The 27,578-nt window shown below is 37.6% G+C and overlaps 1 protein-coding gene across 4 annotated transcripts in view; it reads right to left on the reverse strand.

Moving 5' to 3' along the window:
* UPF2 (UPF2 regulator of nonsense mediated mRNA decay) overlaps positions 1–27,578 on the reverse strand; it is a 70,069-nt gene that overhangs the window by 37,049 nt on the left and 5,442 nt on the right. For all 4 annotated transcript variants that reach the window (XM_074573285.1, XM_074573283.1, XM_074573284.1 and 1 more), the window contains exons 3-11: positions 26,030–26,809; positions 21,685–21,845; positions 20,381–20,578; positions 18,381–18,530; positions 11,384–11,487; positions 10,769–10,854; positions 2,375–2,483; positions 1,050–1,163; positions 100–216 (exon numbers count right to left, since the gene is read on the reverse strand). In XM_074573285.1, coding sequence (XP_074429386.1) covers positions 100–216; positions 1,050–1,163; positions 2,375–2,483; positions 10,769–10,854; positions 11,384–11,487; positions 18,381–18,530; positions 20,381–20,578; positions 21,685–21,845; positions 26,030–26,809 — 1,819 coding nt within the window. The remainder of the gene's footprint in view (positions 1–99; positions 217–1,049; positions 1,164–2,374; positions 2,484–10,768; positions 10,855–11,383; positions 11,488–18,380; positions 18,531–20,380; positions 20,579–21,684; positions 21,846–26,029; positions 26,810–27,578) is intronic.

Below are 27,578 nucleotides of genomic sequence, written 5' to 3' on the forward strand. Positions count from 1 at the left end.
TATGGTCAGACCACATCACAAAGCCAGAAAATAAAAGAAATAACTGGTTTAATTCAGTGCATGATACCCTCCCCCATAAGACAAGAAGCTTTCTCTTACCAAAAGAACACTGGTTCTTAAGTGAGACTCTGGTGATCTGAAGAGGAATCTTCCACAGGTTTCCAGCAGAGTACATGCCATTTCAATATGGTGATGAGAAAAGTCCGACAGAAGCATCTGGTATGTATTTATATAAAAAAATACAGCATGTTAAACATCTTTTTCAACTGCAGAAAACAGTAAGTTATATCTAACCAGACCTTACACTATTGAGGTGTTCTATATTCGTTAAGAAAAAAATGCAAATGCATTTCACTGATCAGACATTAACAAAATTCAAGATATTTATCGCATTAAAAAAGTATTATAAGAACAGTCTAGACCCCAAATTTAGGTTCCAGCAAGCTGAAAAACAGGATGCTAGCTTAAGCCTAAGGCACTTTTTAAAACATATTTTTAATTTGGGACTTGACAAAGATAAATTTGAATGTTTATCATCATGCAAATTGAGACTATATGCATCGAGATTCATGCTTTCCAAAGATTTGTTTTATACTTCAACAAACAAAAGCACCTGTTAAAATGGCACATAAGCCTCTCCTTGCATCACTGAATAGTTTCCTACCTCTCACCGCCCCCCCCCCCCCCCGTTATTTTTTCTCTGTGGAGACATCAATTGAAATCAACATAAAGTGAAAGTTTTGCAATATATAGCAGATGAATAGGTAGCAATGTCTACCATCATTTTACTATGAAAATTATTCGTATTTTGGTTGTATCCAAAGGTGGAAGCTTGTTTTAATATATTCCTAACACCAGAAAAATTAGAACATTTTAACTTCTCGAACAGCTATAAAGGTCTCCTCATACACAGTTGCAACAGACATCAGGGTTTAAAACACCATATGCAATGAATTAATGGATAACATCAGCAATAGATATACGAAGGGAAACAGGATGGGGATACATCATCAGCATGTACAGTAGCAGAGGACTATCACAACACTGACCTTTAAACAGTGGAGAGTATCATTTTTGGAGAACATCTTAAACTTGGTAAGCTCACCAATAAATCTCACAGTTTTATTCTTTGTTTCAATGTTGATCTGGTCCTTTTTTCTTACCTAAAAAAAAAAAAACGCATTTGATTTTTAGGCCCTCAAAAATACCTACCTCTTATAAATTACTTTGACCCAAATGTGCTCAATAAGGTTGGGAATTCAGAAATATTGGTATTTGTTTGGTTCCTTATGCTCTACTTTTACCTATCACTGGGTTTCCTAAAAGTCTCTCTCTACAACCTTGTGTCTTCAGAAGCTTTTGAACTTCTTTCCCACCCCCTGCCCCCAAAAACCTTAAGTCCTTTAATATACCTACAGTTACAGGCACTCATCAACCTGGCCACCCCCTCTTTGCCACAGTGAAGTAGTGGTTAAGTATTCTAGATTCCATATTTTTAGAATCAATAAGTAGTCTCTATATGAACAGGACCACTTGTATAGTCCTAAGGAAATATTAAACATTGACAGCAACTTTTTCCAGTCAGGTTTAAGAAAGCATAGAGTTGTTTTTTTGGTTGTTTTTTTTTTCTTTTTCTTTCTACTGACATTTTACTAACCAAGTACAAATTTTTATCTACCTCTGAACATAACGCACAAAATACAAAACTGCATTTCTCCCCAACAGAATCAGCTTTTCCCAAAGAACAGTTAACTTCAGATAGTTAAGACATAAGTCTGAACAATTCATACACATTTTTAATGTCGATATTAGAAAAAAAACTGAAAGCTGTGCCACAAAACTCAGAAAACAGTGAAGGAATCATCACTATGTACCATAATCAATTTGATTACAAGACTTAGAACAAAGTGAATGAAGCAGTGAAAGAGACGTTTGTGAGGAACAGAAAAAATTCGTTCATGAAAACTATAAAGAAGTAATTTGAATCAAGCATTAGATTACAATAGTAACCATTCTATTACAACAGTAACCTTATAGTAGGGAAAGTGGTGTTAGAATAAGCCAGTTCTCATTTTAAACGCAAGTTATTAATTTACAGAAAACTCTTAACACAGTTGGAGCACAGTTTCTAATTTTTGCAGCTTTTGCTGTAACTGTTGTACAGTTATATATGCAGACATATAGTAAGTTGTTAAAAAAAATTTAAATGTGCAAATCTATTATTCTAGAACAAATCTGCTCAGATGACAGAAAAATAGTCATTGAATTTAAGAATCAGCATCTACATAATATCAAACGTTATTTAATTCCCCCAAGGATGACTGTTATCAGATTGGTTAATTTGAATGCAAAAAACTGAACCAACAAAACATACATGAAATCTGAAATCTCCTTTCAGCATGGAACAAAGATCCTCTGCTACATCAGACATACAGGGATGCAATGTGGCAACCAGTCTTGCATAAAACGGTAGTAAATCCAACCTGCAGACAAAGGAGATAAAACAGACAAATAATTTATAGACAAAAATGTATTTATGTCTAAAAGTACAGGTACCGTTTTGCTTGTGAAAAGAATGAATGTGCATATACTGACAACTACATACATGCAATTTTACGGGCTCACACTTCAGACTGCAATATCATTTTAAAATAACAATACAAAAAGGAATACTACCACATCCTATTAGAATCCTCCACAGTTAACTTCCTTTCTAAACTACTGCCTTAGGCGAAATGCCAAACATCACCCTACCTACAGAATTTGACCTTTAAGAAATTACAAGATACAAAAAAATTCAGATGCCCCCCACTCTGCAAAATGAAAAATTCTTACAGACAACTCCATTTATTATTGCAATCTTTTTTTAGAGGAGCAGCAAACATAATGAGGAAGGTAAGAACATCCTTATTTTTAAGGCAGTGAACTTCTAAATGAATACAGTAGCATTATTACACAAAAGAAAGCTCAGCAGATGTGATGTGGCAACGCTTTTTCTCAAAACTCAGCTAGTACTCCAGCAAATGCTAATATTTCAAAATTTTCTATAGAACTTTCTTTCTTTTCTCTTTCCCAGATTACATGCCTTCATAGCCATTTCATAGTATTCCATGTTTCCCTTAGGGAATTTTGGAAGGCAATTTGTGTTTTCTTTAGTTTGTACTTTATTTCTTTCCATCAAAGACTATCTGGTTGTAAAAACGGGATAAACATCCTTAAACCTGGTTTGTGGCATCGTGTAACAGGACACAGCATTAAAGACAGCTGCTTTGAATAAATGGGCACGTATCACTTTTAAATGCAGAGAAACCAACTGCACTCTGAGGTCTCATAATATCATTTAACAAGCTGAAGAAAGTATTTTTTATTTATTTTTAGAATGTAAATTAATGCTGTAAACAGACAAACTGTAGAACAAGCCTACTGTTTTAAGAGGAGATAAGCGTCTTAAATTTGCATGCTTCAAGTGAGAAATCGCCTGTAAGGGAAAAACGGATCTTGAGTTTACACTTTATAAAGGATTAAGGTTTTCCCCACTGCTAGGGAAGAGGGGGAAAAAAAAGAAAAGAAAAAAATGCTCCTGAGGAAAAAAAAAATAATCTAAAAGCACAGTCAATACATAGAGCTTTGCCCTGGCACAAATTAAAACTGGAAAAGCACCAAGACAAAAAACCCAAAACAAAACATACACAACTGCCTCCCCTCTCCTTTCTGCTGCTATGTAACTAGAGAACATTTCCAAGATTTTTAATATCCACTCACAGGAAGACGGATAATCATGTATTAGAAGCATCAGAATATACCACCTGAGAGAGGCAGAGTTAAGCAGCCTCCAGAAAATACATAAAACTCCTGGTGAAACATTGCAGGTATCCCGGTTACCTATTTAACAGTTTTTATTTTCTCTTGTTAATCAATAACTGAAGTAGTATTTACATTTTTCAAGCTTGTCGGAACACACGGTCAAGGATGACTAGCCACTGTAAATTACTATGATGTGATTAAGCATTTAGCCATTAACTCTTAGAGAAGAAGTGAAAGTCTCATTACTTTATGCCCACACACAAAAGCTAAACTAAAAAAAGACTCTGGCTGAATTGAGGGGATGTATTTTAATTGAAGGGATTTCTTTATGGCATCTCTTTTAAGACAAATAGCACAAAGTTTTATTCTGGTCTGAAAAGTACCTGCCTGCTGAGAGCTAATAATTTCATCTCTGTAAACTGAACATACCTGGGGGAAAATTAAAGTCTTAGAGCACATTGTTGTTATTCCCTCTCAGAGCACAAAAGGTTTCTTCATGGGGAAGAATACCAAGACTGGGTATTTCTAAATAGGTGAAATATAATAAGGAAAAGCCTTAGGTCAGTTACTGTGAAATTGGCAATCGGTGATTGAATCCATTCCCTCTCTCACAGGGGATACAAAAATTAGTGTTCAGAAGTGGAGAGACTGCAGTATCAGTGGCACCATCTACTGGCATTAAGGCTCATCTAATTAGGGTTTTTGTTTTCTCCTGAAGCATTTCTTTTTCTTGAGAAGGGGAGCATATATGAAGTAAAAAAAAAAGCGCCAACAAAAAACCCAAACACACACAGAATCCACAGTCTTGCTTTGTCTTCCTGCTTTTCTACATTCTGAAGCAAGATCTAGCATCAGGGATGAGTCTTCAGTTACTCTCTGAAGCCTATGTTAAGCACCATGAATATTAAGCACCATGAATATAAATTGCCGTAAGTAAAAAAAAAAACAAAAAACCACTACTTCTGACCATTGCCATTTCGACCACATACCTTGGATTGAAATCTAGTCAACTCTAGATCTCTGGATCACATGGACTACACTTCAGAGAAATATCTAAGAGCACATTTTTTTTTTTTAGCATCTCAAATAAGTTCATACAAGGAAAAAAAAAAGACTTTGCTCAATTAAAATCCTAACTGCAATCTTTCTAGAATGGGTGCACCCAAAATGTTATACCCAGAAAGAGTGAGGGGGGCATTTTAGACATTTAACAACTGTGAATTTACCAGAAAGACAGATTAAAGAATGAAGCAATATAGCAACAGCTCCTGCCTCAGAAGGATAATCATAATCCAGATAAATGCAGCGTATTCACAGGGCCTGAACAGGTACAAACTGCCACCCACACTGCTCAGCGGGAAGAGAATGATGCTATGGAATCTGCACGCGATCAGATAAGCACTTTTTGCTTTTGTTTCTTAGCTGTGGCATAAACTCCTTATCTCAAGCACATCCCTCGATTTTATCCTGAAATGAGAGATGCCACATACACTGGTAAGTCAAGTTAAACTGAACAAAAAGGACCTTGCTACTGAGGATTCGCAGGATAAAAAGCTGAAAGAAGGTAGATACACAGGAGGTGTCTTTTGACTTAAAACTTTTGACTTTTAAGTCTTTTGACTTCAAATGCTCAGTACTATTTAACACTCAAGAAGCAGCTAGTTTCTGAATTAAGAACAGACAACGATAATGCTAGAAATTTCCATATGATGAACAACAGATCTCTTGCTTAGTAAACTTGCAACTTCATAGATCACCACAGATGGGAATGGCAAGACGACCAGAAGCCACAACATCCCCTATCTACTGTTCAGCGTTTGCCTAGAATTGTTTAGAACTTAAGGCCTACAAAGAGATTTTAAACTTCCCATATTGAAGTTGAAAAAATTCAAAATTGCAGTATGCAGGTAAACATAATTACATGTATCTGTACAGGAAGATAATTCAGTTCAATAGCAAGGAATTACACATAAATGCCCTAAAGCTGCGAGCAGCATGGGTTAAATCACTGTATTGCACTTCAGTGCAAACTATATAGTCCTGAATTAAAAGGCTAATATTTAATTTTAAACCAATCCTCCAATGCAAATCTGAAAGCCACGTGTATACTAGCATTGAAAAATCTTTTTAAAAGGCTTTCTGTTCTGTTGGGTTGGAGGTTCAAATTGCAGCTGAAAATGTTAATGCAATCCATTCATAAGTATTCGACAAAGCAGTGCAATGATGTTGTATTCTAACACTAATCTACAGTTAGTTTAGGAAAAACTCCTTTTTGTCAAATTAGGTTTTCTATCTTGACAAATCCTGCCTCTGTCCCAATTTATCCAACGCCACTGGGAGCAAGAAAGCAACATTGGCAACACTGCATAATGACTTTGCCTTTACAGTGTCTGCATTACTCCTCAAACACAAAAACAGTTTTGTACTTTCTTGGTAAAGTTGTTGTGCCTGTACATTTCCTAAAACTGATCTCTCGAGAAGAAACAGAAATTACTCTCTTATTGAAGTATCTTACTGTGGCTGCCAACAGAATAGCTAGACTTAGAGGGATATTGCAGAAACTCCTGGAATTAGCAAACACTAGTATGTAACACCCATAACAGAAGGTAAAGACCTATCATTATGGCTCAGTGAAGAGCTACACAAAGCAAAAACATGGTTAATGCATAGTACACAAAGCTTCGAAGCAGTGTGTTATACCATTTTCTAAGGTAATTCATAGCATTTTATAGCAACCGTTAGTACTGTGTACCCTACACACACCTGGAGTTTTTCCACAAGAATTATAAATGTTGATTTCAAGACAGAAAGCAGACCTACTCCTTTACCAACTGCAGTAAGAGAGCAAACTTAAATATTAGGACAGATTGCCCTTTAGAATCATCTGCATCTAGGGGCAATTCAGCTGCTGTTTTCATCGCAACTCTCAGAACAAGAAGCTCAGTCAACGTCCTGTTTCTCCTGCCTAGTAAGCCAGAAACAGGCATCACTAACACAGGCAAAAGAACAGGCAGAAATATAGAGTTGAACTTAAGATCTTACAATTGGAAGGTGCAGTATTCATTAGTCCAGTAGGTCTCAGAGCAGACAGCAGAAAAAGGTATTTAAAAAAGAATTGTACGTGGAATATTCATGTTTCTTAATATTAAGAATTAATATTTATAATTAAAGAACAACAGTGATCAGCTGAGCCATTCACTGGAGTATTAGTTACAAATATTAGAGAACAGAACTGTCACAAAGATAGCAGCTCCTTGAGCCAACCACACCTTCTATACTAGTCTATTGAGTTCCTACAGAAAAAAAATAATCTTTTTAAAATTATTATTATTCTTAAAACAAATTTGTGGGATAGTGGAACTACCATAGGGAAGACAATGAATGTGGAGAGTGTATACACTTCTAGCAACTTACTGTTTTCCTAGTATAGCCTGAACAAAAAACACTTTTTTTTTTTTAAATGTCACAATACACTAGAAACTCGACTTTTGATTTTATGGTATCTATGAAACCACACCACCGAATTGACAAGCCATCACGTTGTTCTTGTCTGGAACTACCTCTTTTGCTGTGCACAAAGTCAACAAGTTCCTTCAGGTCATTATCATCTAGCACGTTTTAGTGGATTATGCAAAGAAAATCATGCAGCTTCAAAGAGGTTCCAAGAGTTAATGGCCAATTTGAGCAATCTGGAATCTACAGCACCAAGAAGAAATAGCAGACAGTAGTACAAATATTACTGTATGTTCACAGAGCAGCCAACAAGCCGCTTCCATTTTGCAAACAAACACGGAAAATTCTCTACTATGGTAGAGCTGAAGATGAAAGCTTAAGTCACCCTGCTGATTTACATTGCTGTAGATGTTCCAAGTTGTGCGAAAGATTTCTTCTCAAATTGTGTTTTGATGCACTTTGTGATTACCAGCAGGCTGATAAATGGAAACGTTATTGACTCTACACGATAAATTTGGGCTGAAGAGCACCTTGTTATGTCTGTCTAGCACAGAAGATATTCAAAAGTCTCTGTCCAAAATACGAATTACTGAGAGAGGCAGCAATCAAAGTCTCCGAAGACTGTGGTGTCAAAAATCACAGTTTTTAGAGAAAAGAATACATGAGAGAATGAAAGATTATGTGCACTCCTAATTGCAAAACTAATATCAAGGTAGAGTCAGGTTAGTACAATGCCAGGGGTTGGACAGAACTGCCCATCGTAAGTGAAGATCAGGTTCGTGACCACCTGATGGACCTGAAAGTGAACAAGTCCATGCGACCCGATGGGATACACCCACGGGTACTGAAGGAACGGGTGGATGAGGTTCCTAAACCGCTCTCTATTATATTCCAAAAGTCATGGCAGTCTGGTGAGGTCCCCACTGACTGGAAAAGGGGAAACATAATCCCCATTTTCAAAAAGGGAAAGAAGGAGGAACCAGGGAACTATAGGCCACTCAGTCTCACCTCCGTGCCTGGTAAGATTATGGAGCAGATCCTCCTGGAGGCACTGCTGAGGCAGAAGAATAACGAAGAGGTGATTGGGTACAATCAACATGGCTTCACCAAGGGCAAATCGTGCCTGACAAACCTGGTGGCCTTTTATGAGAAGGTCACAACATCAATAGACAAGGGGAGAGCAACTGATGTCATTTACCTGGACCTAAGCAAAGCCTTTGACACCGTCCTGCATTACATCCTGGTCTCCAAGCTGACAAAATATGGCTTTGATGGACTGACAATTCAGTGGATAAAGAACTGGCTTGACGGCCACAGCCAAGGAGTGGCTGTCAATGGGTCCATGTCCAAGTGGAGGCCAGTGACAAGTGGAGTCCCTCAAGGATCAGTACTGGGACCGGTCTTGTTTAACATCTTCGTCAGCGACATGGACAGTGGCATAGAGTGCACCCTCAGCAAGTTTGCTGACGACACCAAGCTGTGTGGGGAGGCTGACATGCTGGAGGGAAGGGATGCCATCCAGAGGGACCTTGACAGGCTGGAGAGGTGGGCCGATGCCAATCTCATGAAGTTTAACAAGACCAAGTGCAAGGTCCTCCATCTAGGTCGGGACAGTCCCAAGCACTGATATAAGCTGGGCAGTGACTGGCTTGAGAGCAGCCCTGAAGAAAAGGACTTGGGGGTGCTGGTGGACGAGAGGCTCAACATGAGCCGTCAGTGTGCACTAGCAGCCCAGAAAGCCAATCGTATCCTGGGCTGCATCAGGAGAAGGGTGGCCAGCAGGTCGAGGGAGGTGATTCTCCCCCTCTACTCCACCCTCATGAGACCCCACCTGGAGTACTGCATCCAATTCTGGAGCCCCTACTACAAGAAAGATAGGGACATGCTGGAACGTGTCCAGAGAAGGGCCACAAGGATGACCAGAGGGCTGGAGCAGCTCTCCTAAGAGGACAGACTGAGAGAGTTGGGGTTGTTCAGTCTGGAGAAAAGAAGGCTCTCAGGAGACCTTATAGTGGCCTACCAGTATCTTAAGGGGGCCTACAAGAAAGCTGGTGAGGGACTTTTTAGGATGTCGGGTAATGGTAGGACTAGAGGGAATGGATTAAAACTAGAGATAGGTCGATTCAGACTGGACGTTAGGAAGAAGTTCTTCACCGTGAGGGTGGTGAGACACTGGAACAAGGTTACCCTGAGAGGTGGTGGAAGCCCCATCCCTGGAGGTGTTCAAGGCCAGGCTGGATGGGGCTTTGAGCAGCCTGGTCTAGTGGGAGGTGTCCCTGCCCACGGCAGGGGGGTTGGAACTAGATGATCTTGAAGGTCCCTTCCAACCCTAACAATTCTATGATTCTATGATGATACTTGCAGTCAGCAAACAAACCATTGACTGATATACAGCTAAGAGCGTGCTGTTATTAGCACAGCAGATGCTTATTACAGATGTGATGTAGAAATAGGCTAGAATTAAGGTTGAAAACACAATGCAAGAACCAAGTGATTAAAAGTAAGGAAAACAAACCACCAACATCTGTTTATTCAAAGCAGTAGTCTACGCAAGTCTTGAGACAAAATGGACATTCAAAACATGTTTTTTCCTTGGTGTTAAAACGGAAAAATGGAATGGGATCAAAGTGGTGTGAATTCTAACAGGAAATCCAAGATTTGAGTATGAAACATTTGAAACTAAAAGCATCATCAAAACAACCTCTCAGGAGAAACAGGGCAAGCTGGAGCAAGAAAAGTGACTCCTTTATAATAGCACTTATTTGTTGCACCTATTTAAGGTATAAGTTTACCAGAGAGCAGAGAAATATATTATTCTTCCAGTGAATTTAACAATTCTATCTCAATATTTGCAATCATTTCTGTAAGCAAGGCTCCTCCTGACAGTGCAGGGATGTCTCTTACACAAAAAGAGAGACCAGGAGAAACAGCAAAACTACACAGACAGACATACACGGACAGAACAGGCCAGGCCAACAGGCCAACTATTATTCTTGCTTCCTCCAAGCCAGCTGGCCTAGAACCAGCTGCGTTCCAGAAGACAAAAGGCTATAATGGCTATGTACTATATGAGAATTAACATACGACAAGAAATTATCCTTCCTAAACTATATTGTGCTATATTAGAGGTTCTTATATTAAAAAAGTGCAAGTTCCCCTGAATTAAATAGATCCTGCTTTTTGAACAGAAGGTAGTTTTGTGTTGTTTTCAAGGTTAAAAAAGTCATTAAGAGATCCGCTATAAACATGTGAGTACAATAAAATAGAAACTAATTATTAAAAAATTTTAAACTGCTATGGCAAAATATTGTGGTGAATTGCTTCATCATTAATCCTAAATATTTCTTTGGTGGTCTAGCATAAAATTGCTCTAGAAGTGCGCATCAGGAATAAATAAATGCAGCTTGGAATATGTGCCAGCCTTCAGTAATTTAAACAGTTAAAAAACATACACATATGTTAAGTTAAATAACCAAAGGGTGGATCCAGCTTGTTCCCCTTCAGTTCTTACCTTTGTCTAGGAACTATGAAAAGCGCCCGTACTAGTTTTCTTCTGTTAGCTTTTGTATTCATATTCATGCAAAAATCCATTGCTGCCTATAAAGAGAAAAGTCCATATAACACTTCACCTTTATTGTAGTGGTTTTTTATTTAAAGCAATACAACACGCTTTTCAAAAGTATCTTTTAGAGAGCTATGCTTATTACATGCAGCTGCTTTAAAAACAACTGTAAAGGAAAAAAAAAATCTTCATTTTTGTCTAGAACTGACTATAGTTAGAAAACACGTCCCGTTACAGGAATACAGACTGATTCTTTGGATCAACACAAGGAAGAAACAGCTTTAGGGAAACAGTGAGGAATTTGTCAGGGAGTGATGGGAGACAAAAAAGAAAAAGCCAAGTCTGCTTCTAAAACAATCTAACACATAAGAGAACAGGCAGATGAAACCACAATCACATAGTATTTGGGCAATTGCGGACTAAGTGAGGAAAAGAAAATATTTCCTCCAGGTTAAAAAAAAGTCAGCTACCGCTAAACTCCAAAGCTTCAAGTTTTTATTTCCGATCAATCTGATCGACGATTATAGCTTCTAAGAATGGAAAAAATGAAAAATATGACTATACCTTGTCTATGAGGTCTCTGTTGACACAATTCGGAAGCTGCTGAAGAAAAGCATCTACTATAAGTTTCAAATGAGATCCAGTACTGGCTTCTTCATCCTCTTGTTCTAACAGAGTCAAATAAACAAGCAGTACACATCTTTAAGCTATGAAATACAACGATGTACTATCACATTCTCCAAACACAGTGCATTTGTAATGTTCAGTTGTTAAATATTCATCTACAGATTAAAGAAGTTACAAAAATTAATTTTTCAATGCAAAAAAATCCCCTGACTGTCTATGCCGACAAAAGTATCACCTTTAAAACTGTTTTCCTTTTCATGAAGTTCCCTACCTCTTAATTTATACAACAAATATACATTCCTGGAAAACTATGGTAATTTTTTTAGGTGATAAAAGGAGGACCACAAGAAGGCCCAAACATGGGAGAAAATAATTATGAGGGAAGAAAAACCAAAACACCAAGCCACACCTTAATGCAACTGTGGATTTCATGTATGTTTACCCTGCAGGAGAAATAGAATTTCTGAACAAAAATGTCCATTAAGGCCATTCTTTCACCTGGTATGTTCTTGACATCTTTTCACTTGAGGCTGTTAAAACTAGAGGCCAACTTAATTCTTTCAGCTGTACAGAAACCAGAGTATAGAACCATAAAGTGACAAGCAACGAGGGCTGATGATGCAGCAATTACAAGGAAAGTGACAACTTGTTTTTCAGGCAAATACTTCCCTGTTACTTGCAACATAAGAAACAGGGACCTGTATCTACTAATTGTGTCAGTAACACTAGTCAAATAAAAGATGGCAGGACAACTCTACCATTGAAATTCAGATTTTCTGACGTCAGCTATGAAGATCTCACCAGACCAATCCCCCTACAGTTACCCCTTAATTACAAAACATGTGTTATGCTTCAAAAAATTTCCAGATTTTACTAAGTCCTAGAGGAGAGTCTAATTTGCTCTACAGCATAACATGAGCTAAAACAGCAAGTTATAACACAAATGCTTGCAAAGAGCCCTTCCTTGGCCAAAGCAACACAAAAGAACACTGCTTCCTGAAAAAGGAACATGATGATGCTTGGTTTCCTTTCAGTTTGAGGATGTTCTGCAGTACCAAGAATACTTAAGAGGTATTTGAAAGCAGAACAGAGACAGACTTCAAAAGGTGAATATGGTGGTGGTGAAACTGCACCCAAAAAACCTACAAAATACCCAAGATTTGGTAAAGTCGCTTTATCTTTGCGGGCCACTCAGTAAGGTAAGCTAGCATAAGAGACTGAAGTTCCTTTTTCAAGTTACTAAAAGGCAAACAGAAAACAAAGGTGCTATATTGTAGGACAATTTTTTCTTGGAGTTTTGTTTTTGTTGGGTTTTTGGGAGATAGTTGGGGCAAGGGTTGAGCTAGGTAGAGAAACACTAAGAAACGTTCTAAGGAACGCTACCAGCTACCCCGTCTTGAAGGTGCTACAGATTAAAGCAGATGACATCGCCTCCTCTCTTGCACAGGCAACTAGAAGTCAGAAGAACAAGAGATAAAGGTTCATTAAGAAAGGAGAAAAAGGTAGAGAAGGAAGATGTTCAGACAAAAGAGGACCATGAAGTTTTAAATGCTTAATGGAACCCTGACTCTCTCATCACCCATATACTCAGAGTTACACTTCACTAGGACGCATGCAATAGCTCAAACCAGACAATTTGTACTAGCAAATTATGTTTTAATGCATTTTTCCTTTTAGATATTTACAGCCACACCTTCCTGTCTCCTTCTGATGTTCTTTTATCTTCCTCTTTTTCCCTTACAGGGCTTAGTTGTCTCACCTCCGTCTTCTATTCAATCTGACTCAATGCTCTTAAATAAATTTTAAAAAAGCCTTTGACAATTCAGTCACGTTTCAAGAGGCCCTGTATCACATTCAATTTCAATAGTTCCCAAATATATCTCCTCTTTCACTGGTCCTCTGCTTCACTGGAGGGCTACAGATATTCTCCCACTGTATTTCTAGATATTTATTTCTCATCACAGTATGTGGATCCTTTTTAAGTTGAAAGCCTCTTTGCAGTACCTAAAGTAGGTCTAGGAGTTAAGACAGAAAACTAAGAATTTTACAGTGACAGGAAATGAAACGGTCAGGGCTTCCTTCTCCAAGGCAAACGATGATTCTAAACATGCAATTCATGCAAAGAATGAGTTCGTTTCCTGCTTTTCACTTTGATCCTCAAGTTCCAGTCTTTCAGCAATCACATTTTAGAACTGCATTACCTCTTTTTAAAAATTCACTACAAGTAGTAGCGTATAACAATTATGGTTAGACTATTTGTAAGTCTACCTGGGTGCAGATCAAATCATGCAGTAAGATCAACTCATTGTAGAGACCAAAGGAAAAATTATTTCTTCTTTTTAAACGCCTTCATATTTAACCAGAAATGCATGCAATCCCGCAACTTCCAGGGAGAAAGTATAAGACCCTAAGGACTTACTGAAGTTGTTCTCCTGCAACGATTGGTGCAAAACAATCTTCTACTTCAATAATAATACTTACCTGCGTTCCCCTCTCCCTGCAGACATACTTCCTGAGAAACCCCCGGGCTCCCTTATTGTTAACACTTTTTTTAATTTTTACAAAACTATAACCTTACAGGGGGCTCTATCCTAGAAACTTCACTCTGCCTAAAAGCTTCATTCTACTTTGTAGAGTATCACCCAGACAGTGGAAATAACAGAAGTGCTTTTGTAACGCTAGTAGCTATTCCCTCTGTGACATAAGCTTCTGTAATGAATTTGATCGTGCAGGAGCCCTCCCATTCAGATGGTACAAACCAATGCTGTGAGGAAATTTTGTCTGGATCCCTCTCTCTGCACAACATTTAGGCACAAGCATGATGTTGAACACCTTGTTGAATCAAAGCCTCACTGAGGAATGTGTTCAGAATCTAGTCTCACAAAGCACCCAAGTACAAAAAAGTATTTCTTTATCAAGAGAGAAGGAATTTAAAAGAAATATTGATAGGTATTTTGCTAATTCTCTGAACAGTATAGCAAAATTAAAAGGGTTGACTTGATGCTCATGTTCCATACATATTCTCTACTACCGATCACCCTTACAAAAACTGGCACTATATATATATATATAAATATATGTATATCTTAACATCAGAGTCCTCCTGCTCCCAGTACCCTTGATGGCTTCCACCCTGGCCATTCCTCACTTAACATCTTCGTCTCCATTCACACAGCTTCATTTTTAACATTTTATCTTCTCTTTTAAGAACAACCTCAAAACTCACTTCTTTCAGCATGTTTTCCGTCACTATTTTCAGCTCCGGTGCTATCTGCTCCCTCTCTCTTCCCTGAGCATATTGAAAATAAGAAAATTAAGATTCACTCAAAGTTAACACAATAGAGAAACAAAATCAGCTGAATTCCTGGTAAACAAACCTCTTCAACTAACTGCATTGACTTTCATTTTACATGTCATATCTTAAATGTAGCTGACTATAGACTCCAGCCTTCAGGGAAAAAGTGCAGACACAGTGACTGCAATGCTGTGAAGGATGCTCACCAGGGCAGACCTGCTTTAAAAACACACACTTTGGAAAACTGCCGTGTCTCCCTCACATTTGGACAGTGGAGAAAAGACTGAAGAGAAGTGACAGAAGGAGACGCAGAAGTAACAGAAGATATGCAGCACCCACTGACTAACTGGACTGCCTACCCTCTGTATCCTGTTTTCCCCTCTATAATTTACTTATTCCCTCCACAACTGAAATCCACACTCCCGGACTTTCACAACAACTAAAGCTAGTTTTATTTTCTTCATCTTGGACCTTAAATCTAAGGCCCTGCTATACCACATGCATCCTCTCTTTTTATACTGAAGGCCCATCTCAACCTAGGAATACTGCTTTATGTTTGTAATAATGTCATAATACAGTGGTTTCATTCTTTGCTGGCTTTGCACAAAACATTACTACTAACTTAAGTCATGTACAGATACACAAAAATTCAATACATATTAAGAAAGGTTAAAGCTATATTTTGCAGCTGAAGGACACCTAGTTTTCCTAATTTCAAACCAAAGTGAATTTTACATAAGAGAAAGTCTGAAAAAGTCTACCAGTTCACTAGATGGAATACATCACAGAACTTGAAACACCACCTAAATTCAGAATTTTGTTAATTCTCTATATCTGGTGCTACCAACTAGAGGTGTTCAGCATTACACACAAACCCTCATCACTGTGTTTCTCTGTTTCCACTAAAGTAACACATGCTGCTTTTTCCAGCAGAACAAGGATTTGGTGATCATTCCTATTTTAATTTCCATCATTAATTTATGAAGCTAACTTCTCAGTATTAAAGAAATTTGACAAAGGTATAGAATTCACAAAGACACTAAGCTTCTACATGTTTCACAAAAAATAAACTAACAAGCAAAGACAATCATGAAGCAGAAGTTCTCCGCAAAGAAAAAGCCTACATTGTGAGCCAAATGACATTACCATCACAAGGCAGAGTAAAAGGCTTTCTTTAAGGGCTGGCTGTTTAATGATAACAAAATAAACCCCATTCTGACACACGTTAGATTAACCTTTCAGATAGGAGTATGTTTAGTCAATAGCTAGTTTAAAAACAGAAGCTAGTACTGATGGTTAATATTTTATATTGTAACAAAACATGCATCACCCTCCTTTTACAATCAAAAGCATGGTCATTAATTCCTTCTGTGCTACTGTACATACTCAAACTGGCATTGCCTCCCAGTGAGCTAGAACTACACAGAGACTGCATCTTCCATTTCTGATCTTATCTCCTGTTATTCCTTCCGCCCTTCTAAAGGATCTCACCCTCATGTTATTTGGATTTGTATTTGGAATAATCTTCTGTATTTGGAATAAGCTTCAACCGCCTATCAAGTCAAGAATCTCTTCCAAAAAAAGACAAGAAGGAAAAACCCACATTCCTTTAGTGTACATTAACAAAGTATTTTTCACCTATCTAGCAGGCTATGAGCAATCCAGAATGAACTTCTTTTTCCTTTTGATTCCATGAGAACCTCCCTTGTAGATAGCCAGAACCACATTCTCCACTGTTGAGATCTGTGACCATAAGATAACAACTCATTAAAAGTGAGTGTTCCACAATTAAAACTTAACATCTTAACCAGCTTAATAAGCTGATGACTACTCAAAGAATAAAAGTGGAAGGGAAAATTTATTCCCAAGAGGGTATGGCTTTTTCCAACCTGTTTGGGTAAAGAAAGGAAAAACCTAAGGAAATATTACATAGAATTATCCTGACAGTTTTCCTTTCAGAAGGAATCTGAAACAGTCTGACTCTGGAGCTGTCTAATTTCATATAATCTTCATGGTTGGAAAGGACCTTTGAGATCATCGAGTCCAACCAAACAACCTACAATCTCTGCCACTAGAGCATGCCCTGAAGCATCACATCTAGACGTTTCTTAAACACCTCTAGGGATGGTGACTCAACCACCTCCCTGGGCAGGCTGTTCCAGTGCCTGACCACTCTTGCAGTAAAGTAATTCTTCCTAATATCTAATCTAAACCTCCCCTGCCACAACTTCGGACCATTTCCTCTGGTCCTGTCATTATTCACCTGGGAGAAGAGGCCAACACCCACCTCTCTCCAACCTCCTTTCAGGTAGTTGTAGAGGGCAATGAGGTCTCCCCTCAGTCTCCTCTTCTCCAAGCTAAACATGCCCAGCTCCCTCAGCCTCTCCTCATATGACCTGGTCTCCAGACCCCTCACCAGCTTGGTAGCTCTCAATTCAATTTCTTTGAATTCATGAGGTGTCACAGACGAGCATAGTCCCAAGCTTAATTTCAGCTCAACTAAATTCAGGTACACAAGAGAGTCATCCAATTTTAAGATCCACGTGCCCTAACCCATCCCTGTTTTCAGCCAAGAGTGAGTGGCACTTTTAGGCACTTAGTGCCCAAACCCACAGATCCATGCACCAGCTTGTTCAATGAACTTACGCTTTAAACACCGATACACAGTCTTTACCAGGACCTGAACTTTTCTTTGCTTTGATGTGAACTCCATGGTTTTGGCTTTAACTTCTTCGCTTTTAAAGCCCAATGCAGTTTCAAGCAAGGGGATGATTAGATTATAAATTCACTAGACTGGGTAAGGATTTTGACTGTTAAGCCACAGAATCTCCAGCCAGTGGACTCTAGAGGTGATTTACTTCCCCGCATTCTAGACACAGAACAAGTTTCCTGATTCAGAAATAAAGGAAAAGAGTCTGCATTGATCCTTGGAAATCCAAAGGAGCAAAACCGAAGGGTCTTACAAACTGGGCTGAAAGAAAACACCTCACTTGCTCCTCTATGAATTTGGCTCTTAACACCTGATGTTGCTTTTCCCACTATTCAGTACCACTGAAGGAAAAACTTGTAAGAAAAATTCTTTAGAAATATTTTGCTGCTGTTTGCCCTAGTAAAACTAACACAGCTAGATTTTCACAGGTGCCATTTGCAGCCCTTTACACATAATTAGAGGTTAGAATTCTTAAATCCTGCTATGTAAAGCCATAACATCAAAAGTCTTTAACAAGACAGAAAGGCAGAGATGAATCTTAGATTTCAACAGAAGTTAAAAACAGAAAATATTTCATTAGTACCCTAAGAATATTTGATGAGAAAATAATTTATGCGCTGAAGTCTACATACTTCTTTCTAGTGACTTTTCAGGCAACTGCCTTCACATTTGATTATTTTTTAAAGATATATGAAGGAATTAGTAACTTTTACTACATAAACCTACATGTAATACTTTTCACTTGTATCTGAATGTTTTGTTACAAATCCATTTTTGATCACAATCCTAACAGTTTCTGGCTACTAAAGCTTCATAAATAAATATAGTTCCCACTGAAGTCACTCCATCTACTGACTAAAAAAACCATCAAGCTCAAAAAAAAAAAATCAGGGAAAAAAAAAAGAATTTCTAAACCCGATTCTTTTTACCTTGCTCATCAAGAAGCTTTTTTGTAAGATCTTCTGCCTCATCTCCACAGTCTAGCTCCAGAGGATCATCATTAATATCCAGGTTCTCCAGCTCCAACTCCAAATCCTCGCTCCCAGGTGCTTCCTTATTATCTTTGGCATCTTTTGAATCTATTTAAAAGTTAAGTAGAAATATTAAATTATTAAATACACACAGTCATGGTTAGAATACAGGAGGACTTGCGTTGCTAAACCTATGTCTCTTTAGTGCCTTAGTCTTGTTAAAAGGAAATGGGGAAAAGAATATCTACTTCATGAGACCATACTGTCTCATCTGTTACGTCTCAGTGGTTTGACATCCTTCATATGGCTTTATCCATATACCTGAAAGCCACAAACATTTACCTACATTGGGGTCTGTTAAGGATTTCCAACAGTCTTTAGTGCTTTGGTTTGTTTTGAACTGTAACTTGTACATCTTCATTGGATGACATGCATACATTCAAACAGAACAAGATATTCAGAATGTAGCAATCTACGCCCAAAAGTGCTTAAAATGGATTGCCAGGGCATCACATAGAAAGCGCAAGGAAAAAAACCCTTGCATACCAGGAAGGTCAGATAGAAAACTGGTATCCTCCAAAATTCTAGTAAATGAATATTATAACATTATTCAAAACGAGCCAGATTCAAAGGTACAAATCCTAATTTAATGTTTGCACTACATATTCTTCATAGCTCAACTAACAGAATTGACAGAGTAAGATAAAGAGAGTGTTTTATACAGACTAAGAAAAAAAAGCAAAAAGCAGAACAGGAAGAAGATACTGAAGGCATAAAGTGCTACACAGAAGGTCAAATAAAAATCATACTTTCCTTGAAAACAAATAATCTATGAATCTTTAGATGGATATTCAGAAAGGAGTAGCTAATATTTTTCTTTGACAACCACACTGGTCCAGCATAGAGCATCCTTCCAAGCGATTACAACATTTTGCTATTCTTTTAGGCCTCCAAGCCTCACTTGCAGACTGTGCTCCATAAAAAAAAAGTAATTTTCAATGCAAATAACCTTATTAAAATACTTATATTTTTCAAGCAAAAGTGTGACACAACTTCTAAACAGCCCACACATCATATGGAAATAGACAACTCACAAAGCAGGCAACGTGTTTAGAATCCCAGAAAAAATTAGTCTGGAATGGACCTTGGCGAGGTCTCTAGTTCAACCTCTGCTCAAAGTGGATGAGCCCTGTATTCAGACCGTATTTCCCAGGGATTTTGTCCACTTGTCTTGAAAAATCTCTTAAGACAGAGATTCCAGGCTCCCTGGGCAAACTGTTCCAACACCTAATTATCCTCACACAGAAATTTCAGAATTTAGAAATCAGAAAGACAGCCATGAGCTAGAACGCTGAAATTCCATTAATACTCAACATTGTCATGCTCTGTGTGTATTAGAAAATCATGTAGCCTGTGTTTTTGTTGGCATTTCCTCAATGCCAAAACACTGCTCTTATCCAAACGTGCATATGCTGTTACGCTTTGAGCCAGTGATGGTGAATGTCATTGTAACTAAAGTCTACCGATGCTGGGTTGCGAACCCAGGGCTGAGTCAGAAGCGAAGCACCATCCAGGCCTTTTAATCTACTGGAATTTTATACTGAGACAGTTAGCTACCATTAACAATTTAGTGGAAAAAAACAGAATGAACACCTTTCAAAGAAGGTAAACTTTTAGGTTTCTCACAGAAAAGTTAGTATTTACTCACATTGGTTCATGTCCAATTATTTTAAATTTAAAATTCCATCAGTATTAAAATGCATTTACTTTTTTCTTCCTTAAAATACCACACCCAAATACAATCCCTCTCCCACATAGTTTCTTCCCTAAAACTTCATCCAAACCAGTGTACTGTCCTGATCAACACAAATTACTTCACTGAAGACTCATTACTTCCATAAAATTTGCATACCTGTTGGATAAGATATGTTAAAGAAATACTCATCTAAACATTCTACCTCTTGATTCATCTTTGCTGGAATCCTTGTTCTGGGAACATTTTTCATTATCTTTAAACAAAATTGCTGGCACAAAAGCCTTTAAGTCGATGAGATTCTCATAGAAGTTTCTAGCATCTTCATCTTCCCAGATACCCCCCTCCAGGTCATATTCACCAGGTTTTCCTGGCGTGAAGATATCAATACCGGGTCCATGTTCTGCAAAAATAGTGAAACCATAAGAAAGCTACTCACACAAGTTTCTCAACTTATAAAGAGAGGCACCTATAAAGATTAAAAAAAATACTTTTAGAAACATCTTAACCTATTTATTACTACCACTGTTTTCACTTAAATATCGCAATGTAAAATTTAAAGTGCTTTTAACAATCCAATCTTAATACTGGATATAGCAATAAGCTACCTTAAAATCGTAAATTTAGCATTGATAGAAAACAGAGATAGTGTCAGAGTCAAAGTCAAATCAAGTAAAATCAAGCAACACATTATGTGGTATTAGAAAGAAAAGCTATAACAGACTTTAACTACATTTGCATAAAAAGTAATGCTTTGAGCATAATGAACTATATCCCACTGTATTTTAAGAACAGAAGTTTAAAAAGAATAATTTTAAATTTAGAGGTACTCAAGAAATACAGCTTTTTAAGATTCAAGATCACTTCAGACAAAAAAATGATGGAATGGAATCACAGAATGGTTTAGGTTGGAAGAAACCTTAAAGATCATCTAGTTCCAATCCCCCTGCCATCCACTCATGATTTCAACAACATCTCTAAGTCTAAAATTTGAGATTCATTAAGACATTGAATAGCTTTGCCAGTTAAATCCTGTACTTCTCCTGAGGAGTTCAGAGAGCCACTTAGTGACTTACCTGGCTTAACAGTATGTTCCTGCTCATAACATCATGACCCAAAATGGAATTCAAGTTCATTTTTTAACAATATCAGATTTTAAAACTCTAACATATACAGTTCTTTTAATATTAAAAAATGTATTATATTAAATGGGAAGGATTAGGTTTTTTTTTTTGGTTTCCATTTATTCCTATGTTACCTGAAACAAATCTAAAGCGATATTTCTTAAGTTACCATAACTACACAGTATATACAATAGTTACAGGTACACATTAGGTTTAATTACTTTAATAAAAACCTATGTATTATTCATTCATTGATATCCTTAAAAGGGAAAGCCTAAATAAAAAGAAATCAATAGAAAGAACACATGGGTAACAGGGTTTGGTTAGCTTTCCCACCACATCCAAGCCACGTCCAGCACCTTACTTGCTTTAGAAGACGGCTTACCCTCAGGTGTTGGTTTCTCTTGGGGAAGGTCTGGCATATTTTCATCCAAAAGATCAGCTAGAGATTGAGAATTTGCCAACAGCTTCTGATACGACATTGCAAATTCCTCATATTGCTTGTGTCGATCTTCACTCAGCTCTCCCTTGGAGTGAAGAATGCGCCTACAAGCATCAAAGTTACAGTAAGATGACCTTTTTTCTTAAAATAATTTGAGCTATGATGAACCACTACCCATTTCTCTGAGAAAAGATAACCTTCCCTCTCCGAGGGAACTGTGAGAATACCAGTTTAGACCACAATAGCAAAAGTTTGAGGAACACTATTTTTTTTTCTCCAACCAACCATACTGAATTACCAACTTCAATATCATTGAGGGTCGTACAGTCACAAAAGCTCTAACTTCAATATCCAAAGAGAAAGGCTAACTTTTTTCTTCTGCCATGATTATCTACAACAGTCCTGCATTACAAAAATACTTTTAAAGTTAAAACATTCAACTTACACGAAAGCTGGATAAAAGCTGCGTTCCATCTGTAACAATACATTTCCATGTCATTCAAATGGGCAACCATTGCCAGGAGGCTCAAGAAAAGTTGCATGTTAAGACCAGCCCATTAATTTTCCAACAAACCAAATTATCTCAAGGCAATCAGTCCAAATTAAGAGCTGTTACATTTTTCACTTGCTCTTCGTTTTCTTTTATGAAACTCTCCACACTTATTTTAAATTCTCATTTTTAAAATTGAAATCCACTGCCAAAAGCAACTTGCATTTGAAGGAGCATAATCACTGGTTACAAATGCACAGTAAAGCAGCTTCAGGATTACATGCACAACAGTACAACTCAATTTTCTTACCAAACTTTTTTTAGACAAAATTTAGATTTAGACAAAAACATATCAAGAACTTTCAGTAGTTTGATCCAAATATACAGAACAAGGCAATCTCTGCTAGTACAAAGCTTGCCATGGGAGGCTGATGAAAGACTGTCATCCTTGATTCTAGGTTAACCAAGAATAGGCTGGGTGCTCATTAGCAACGGTCTAGTTTGTCCTCAGCTAAGGCTCCTAAAAAGTGCATCCATGACATGATCCACTCTGCGTGAATAGTTCTTACATGGATGAGGCACAATCAGTTCTTTACCAGTAAAGGACAGTTCGGGCCAGCTTAGCTGTTTAGGGACCTATTACAGCAAATGCACAAATGGGCTCAGATCAAACATGGCCTTTCACAGGGAAGCTGACAGAAAGAGCCTAGCATGTCTCCAATTTGTTTTACGGTAGCTTGAATAATGCTAGTAACATTGGACTAACGAGCTGTAACCACTGACAACTCACCCTGCACTGTGATGAAAGCATCAGAAGATAAAATTTGAAATAAGGTGCAGATGTCTTAATTCCCAAAGTAGGTTGCATCATTACATTATCATTAGACATTTATTAAGCAATAAGTATACAATCCCATTCTTGCCAAAAGACTCAAACATTTTATGGCATAAAAATTCTAAAGCAGTTTAGGCAATGTAAGTTGAGGGATAACAATCTTGGCTTTTTTCAATTACAGATTAATTGTAAAACAAAAGTCATCTTTGTACACAACATTCACAGGGTGAGCAACAAAATCCCTGTCTGCTCAGAACCAAAACTTGACATAGATGTTTTGCTAGAGGACAAGAAGCAGTAACATCAGCAAAAATTCCTATTTCTTGACCCTCTTACAAAAACACACCTATATAACATGTATTACCTGCTTCTGCAGAGCAGGAAAAACTAACAAATTAAATAACCACTAACAATTTCTGAAGTGTAGTAGTTCAGTTTGGATTCAAAAAAGATGTTAAGTGCCAATTCATAGCCTTTCCATGGAGGCAGCTATCCATTAGGTACATATTTTAAGTTTAAAATAGACCAGCAGCTTCATAAACATGAGCACTGAAGCTCTGTGCTATTATTAAAAAACAAAAAAGCCAAGTGCTGTAACAGTACAAGTTTCAGTTCTCAGTTTCAGTTCCCAAAAGACAAGTGTTAACAAATTCAAGCAAGCTAAAGCATACTAAGCAAACTTTTAAAGCACAACTCATTTTTGAATACAATTAGAAGTACAGCATATAGTACTTATCTTATGTCTCTTCAGAATTTCACAAAGTACCACAATGCAAGTTCAGCAGATCTTAAACACATCCTTAATTTAGACAAAAGAAGTTTCTTCCACATCTAACACTCATTTTCAAAAACTCACACTAGAGTTTGAGAATCAAGTCGTTTCCTTCCAGTGACACAGCCTGCATAAGTCTTGCTGTGCCCTTAGCTGTGTAACCAAACAACCATCAGGTTCTACTGTCAAAGCGTAACTCAAGGTAGTTTTCTTTATTATCCACTTGCAGAAACCCTTATGTCTAATAATGCTTTAATTTTACCTAAACAATTCAACAGGTAACACAATATTAAAGCACTGCTAAGGTTAGCATATTAATTTTCCGGTAACTCAACCAATCTGTACAGCTTGAATTACTTCACAGACACTGTCCTGACACAGGTAAATCCAAGACATGTTTACTTGACAACATGTCATAACCTGGACACGTGACACTGGTGATGCACAAGAGGGAACAGTTCGCTCCCTGTTCACTTCACCAGTTCTGGAGTAACAACGGAAATAAAAGCTGTTGCTATCAGCAAAGTGGATCGGGTTTCAAATATAGAGGACCATTTTTTTTCCCCCCAATAGGATCATTCCTTTTTAAAAAAAAAAATGAAACAACAACAAAAATAAACCAACCACAAACCAACGAAAACCCAATAACACATCTCCACAACCACTTTTCAGAAATCCACAGTTCAGGAAGATTTCTATAGTATTCACAGGCTTCTTGTCAGGCAAGCTCTGTCTTTGACCTCATGCCTTGCACATCCTCAGCGTGCAAATGCCAAGCATCTCTCTTGTTACAGACACATTATAAGCAAATAAAATTAGCCAGGAAAGTTTCTGGATGTCTTGTATCTTTAACAAAACTTATTCCTCAACTTTTATTAAGCAGCTACTATAAACATCTAAAAGTTCAGACACACATAAATAATAAAATTATCTTCATCCAGTGATAAACTATACTTTTTCACATTCCTTCCCCAAAACAAAGCTTTGCACTGAAGTTCAGGGCATTGAGATCAGGGGCATAAAGAGTCTCTAGTCTGATCTGCTCAAAGCAGGCTCAATGATGAGACTGGACCAGGCTGCCCAAGGCTCTATCCAGTCATTTTTATCTAGTTGTGCAAGTAAACATTGAAGTGTATTTTCCTCTCCCAGATCACTTACGTTCTTTCTTCTTCGTGGTTTCTTAACGTTCTTTGCATCTCTTGGGAATTTTTTTATATTTTATTTCCTACCATACAGACTTTATAACACTCACTCTTTAAAACTCCAGCCAGAACCAATTATTATTGGGAAAGTATAAAAGTTTATATTCATTAACTTTAAAAAAAATAACTAAGTCAATAACACACTTTAAAGTAATAAGGTACTTGGCAGAAATAATAGTAGCTCAAAAGTCAGTTTATGGCCCTGTGAAATACACCACTTAGTTGATCCAGACCGGGTGGGACACAACAGAATACCCATTAGCACAATGGATCCAAGTTTAAAGTCTGGGAACATCAAATTTCAACATATTGCAAGCATGCATTTGGCTCTGGACTGATGTTCAGCCTTTCACTTGAAACCTGTGCCTACACACAGCAACGCATTCATTTCTGCCTGCCTAGAACCCTTCCAAACAGATTTAAGAAGGACTTATGTTTTAAGACCTTCAATATTTCACTTAGACATTTAAGAAGATTCAAATCAAATTGTCTATACCCTCCATCATTTTAATACATAAAATTTACCCACACTAAAGTCTAAGGGATACCTTGTCAATCTAACCTAATTTTTCCTCCATACTGGTACACGAGAAAAAGTTAACAAGCCAAAGCCATTGTGGCATATGCTCCGTTAGATACGTGTGGGTGGAAAGGGAGAAATCAGATTGTGCCAACTGGAAAAGGACAGTACCAGCTGGAAAAGAAACATTACTCTCAAGCTGCCAAGGGAGCATCACCAAACTAATAGAGTTAAGCGACTTAAAGCTAAAGGTCAACCTCCCTTTTCTTTAAAGATTTTCAAAGAGTCTGTTTGGTTTCTGCTTTTTAAGTATACAGAGCAGATTTAGAACTTTTTTTAGATATATTGCAGAATACTTGTCTTCTACACACCACTAACAGACTGTGTTTACAAATACTGCAACAAATCCAGGCATTTCATAAATAAACTTTTTTTCCCCAAAAAATAAAAAGCAACATTCAAGTGTCACCTGTTTTGTCTTTCAATATTTTGTAGCTCCCTGTGGTCCCTTTTCAGGTGTTTGGTCAAAGACGTAAAGTATTCCTTCAACAAATTCTGGAAGGGCTGTTGTTTCTCTGGGCTAATTATCTCACTAGGAGGAAAGCTCAAGTTAAACTTCTCTGCAACAGTTTTTACTTTCCTTGGCACCAAACCAGCAATGTCATCTCCACAGTGCCGACAAAAGCTGATAACCACAGAAACATGAGTGTGGGATTCTCGATCAGCATTAATAATATTTTTAAGCTGCTCATAGATCAAAGAGAGACCTTCCTTGTCAGTGAAAATCCCAACTATTGTCAATTCTGCAATGAAACGCAGATCAGTTCTTAACTTGGTAATGTTAGGAGTCTTCTCTTCCTTCCTTGCTTCAAAATGTTTTTTCCAAGCCTGAAGTAACGAAGGAGCAAAATCAGCATAGCGCTGGTGAAAGAGGGAACACAAGTGCACAGCGCAGTTCACATCTGATATTTTCAGTTTGGCTTCCACAATAGAAGCTACTGCTTCTGCAATGTATTTGCTTAAGTTCAGGCTATTAAAGTCATGGGACAAGGAGTCCCTTTGTTGCTCTGTAATGGTTTTCAGCTTCTTAACAAAAGCTGTGTTCTTCTTCAGACTGGAATCTAGTCTGCTGAAGAAGTTTTCCTCAGGGCGATTGTCTGGTGCATTCTGGTTTTTGCTGCGGAGCTCTTTTCTTGCCTGATGGCGCTCCCAAGCTTCCTGGTGGAGCTGATGTGCTTCCTCTTTTTCTCTAAGAGAAATAAAAATTAGTCATTTTCATTACAGAACCTTACTTTCACGTTAACAGTTCAAAGAAAAAAAAAAAGTCATAGTTGGAAACCCTCCAGTAGTTCTAAAGACAGTTTCCCCTTAATACTCTATTTTTAAATATTTAACAAGGTAATCCTAGAAAGCTAAAGCACCTGCTTCATAAACTACTTTGTTTAATTTTTTGCTGCAAAAGGCAAGCACTACTTGTTAAAAACCTAAGTTTCAAACATACGCAGAACATATTAATTCCAGCAGACTTAGAAAATGTAAACATAAAACTCCATTTATTCCAGGCAGAGATGAAGTGCTTACAGAAGAGGACAACCACCTTTCAACAGGTTACTGTATTACACAGTTAAGGGAAATCTTTTATTCCCAGACTACTGAAACCACATAGAAAATTTTAAATAGGTGAAATACATCTGTCCCAGCTAGAATTCAGCTATGACATTGCCTCCGTCTCACAAAGTGACATATTTCAAACACAAGAATGTCTAGAATCTTGGATTTATCAGTCTAAAGATGCCATCGTCCACACTGCAATACCTTTTGATAACATAGTAAGAAACACTGTCTTGGTAACGTCACATACTAAACTGTCAGGTTACATTCTCTGTTTGCCATCCAGGTATCAATTGTCTATGCTTGATTAAAAGAAATTACAGCCATCCCCCACAGTAGATTTGCTCCTGTTACGGTCTGTGGACCTGTTAAAGCCTGTATTCCCAATTTTATGACACTAACACTTC

Source organism: Larus michahellis, chromosome 1, assembly GCF_964199755.1.
Source record: "Larus michahellis chromosome 1, bLarMic1.1, whole genome shotgun sequence".
NCBI classification, from domain to species: Eukaryota; Metazoa; Chordata; class Aves; order Charadriiformes; family Laridae; genus Larus; species Larus michahellis.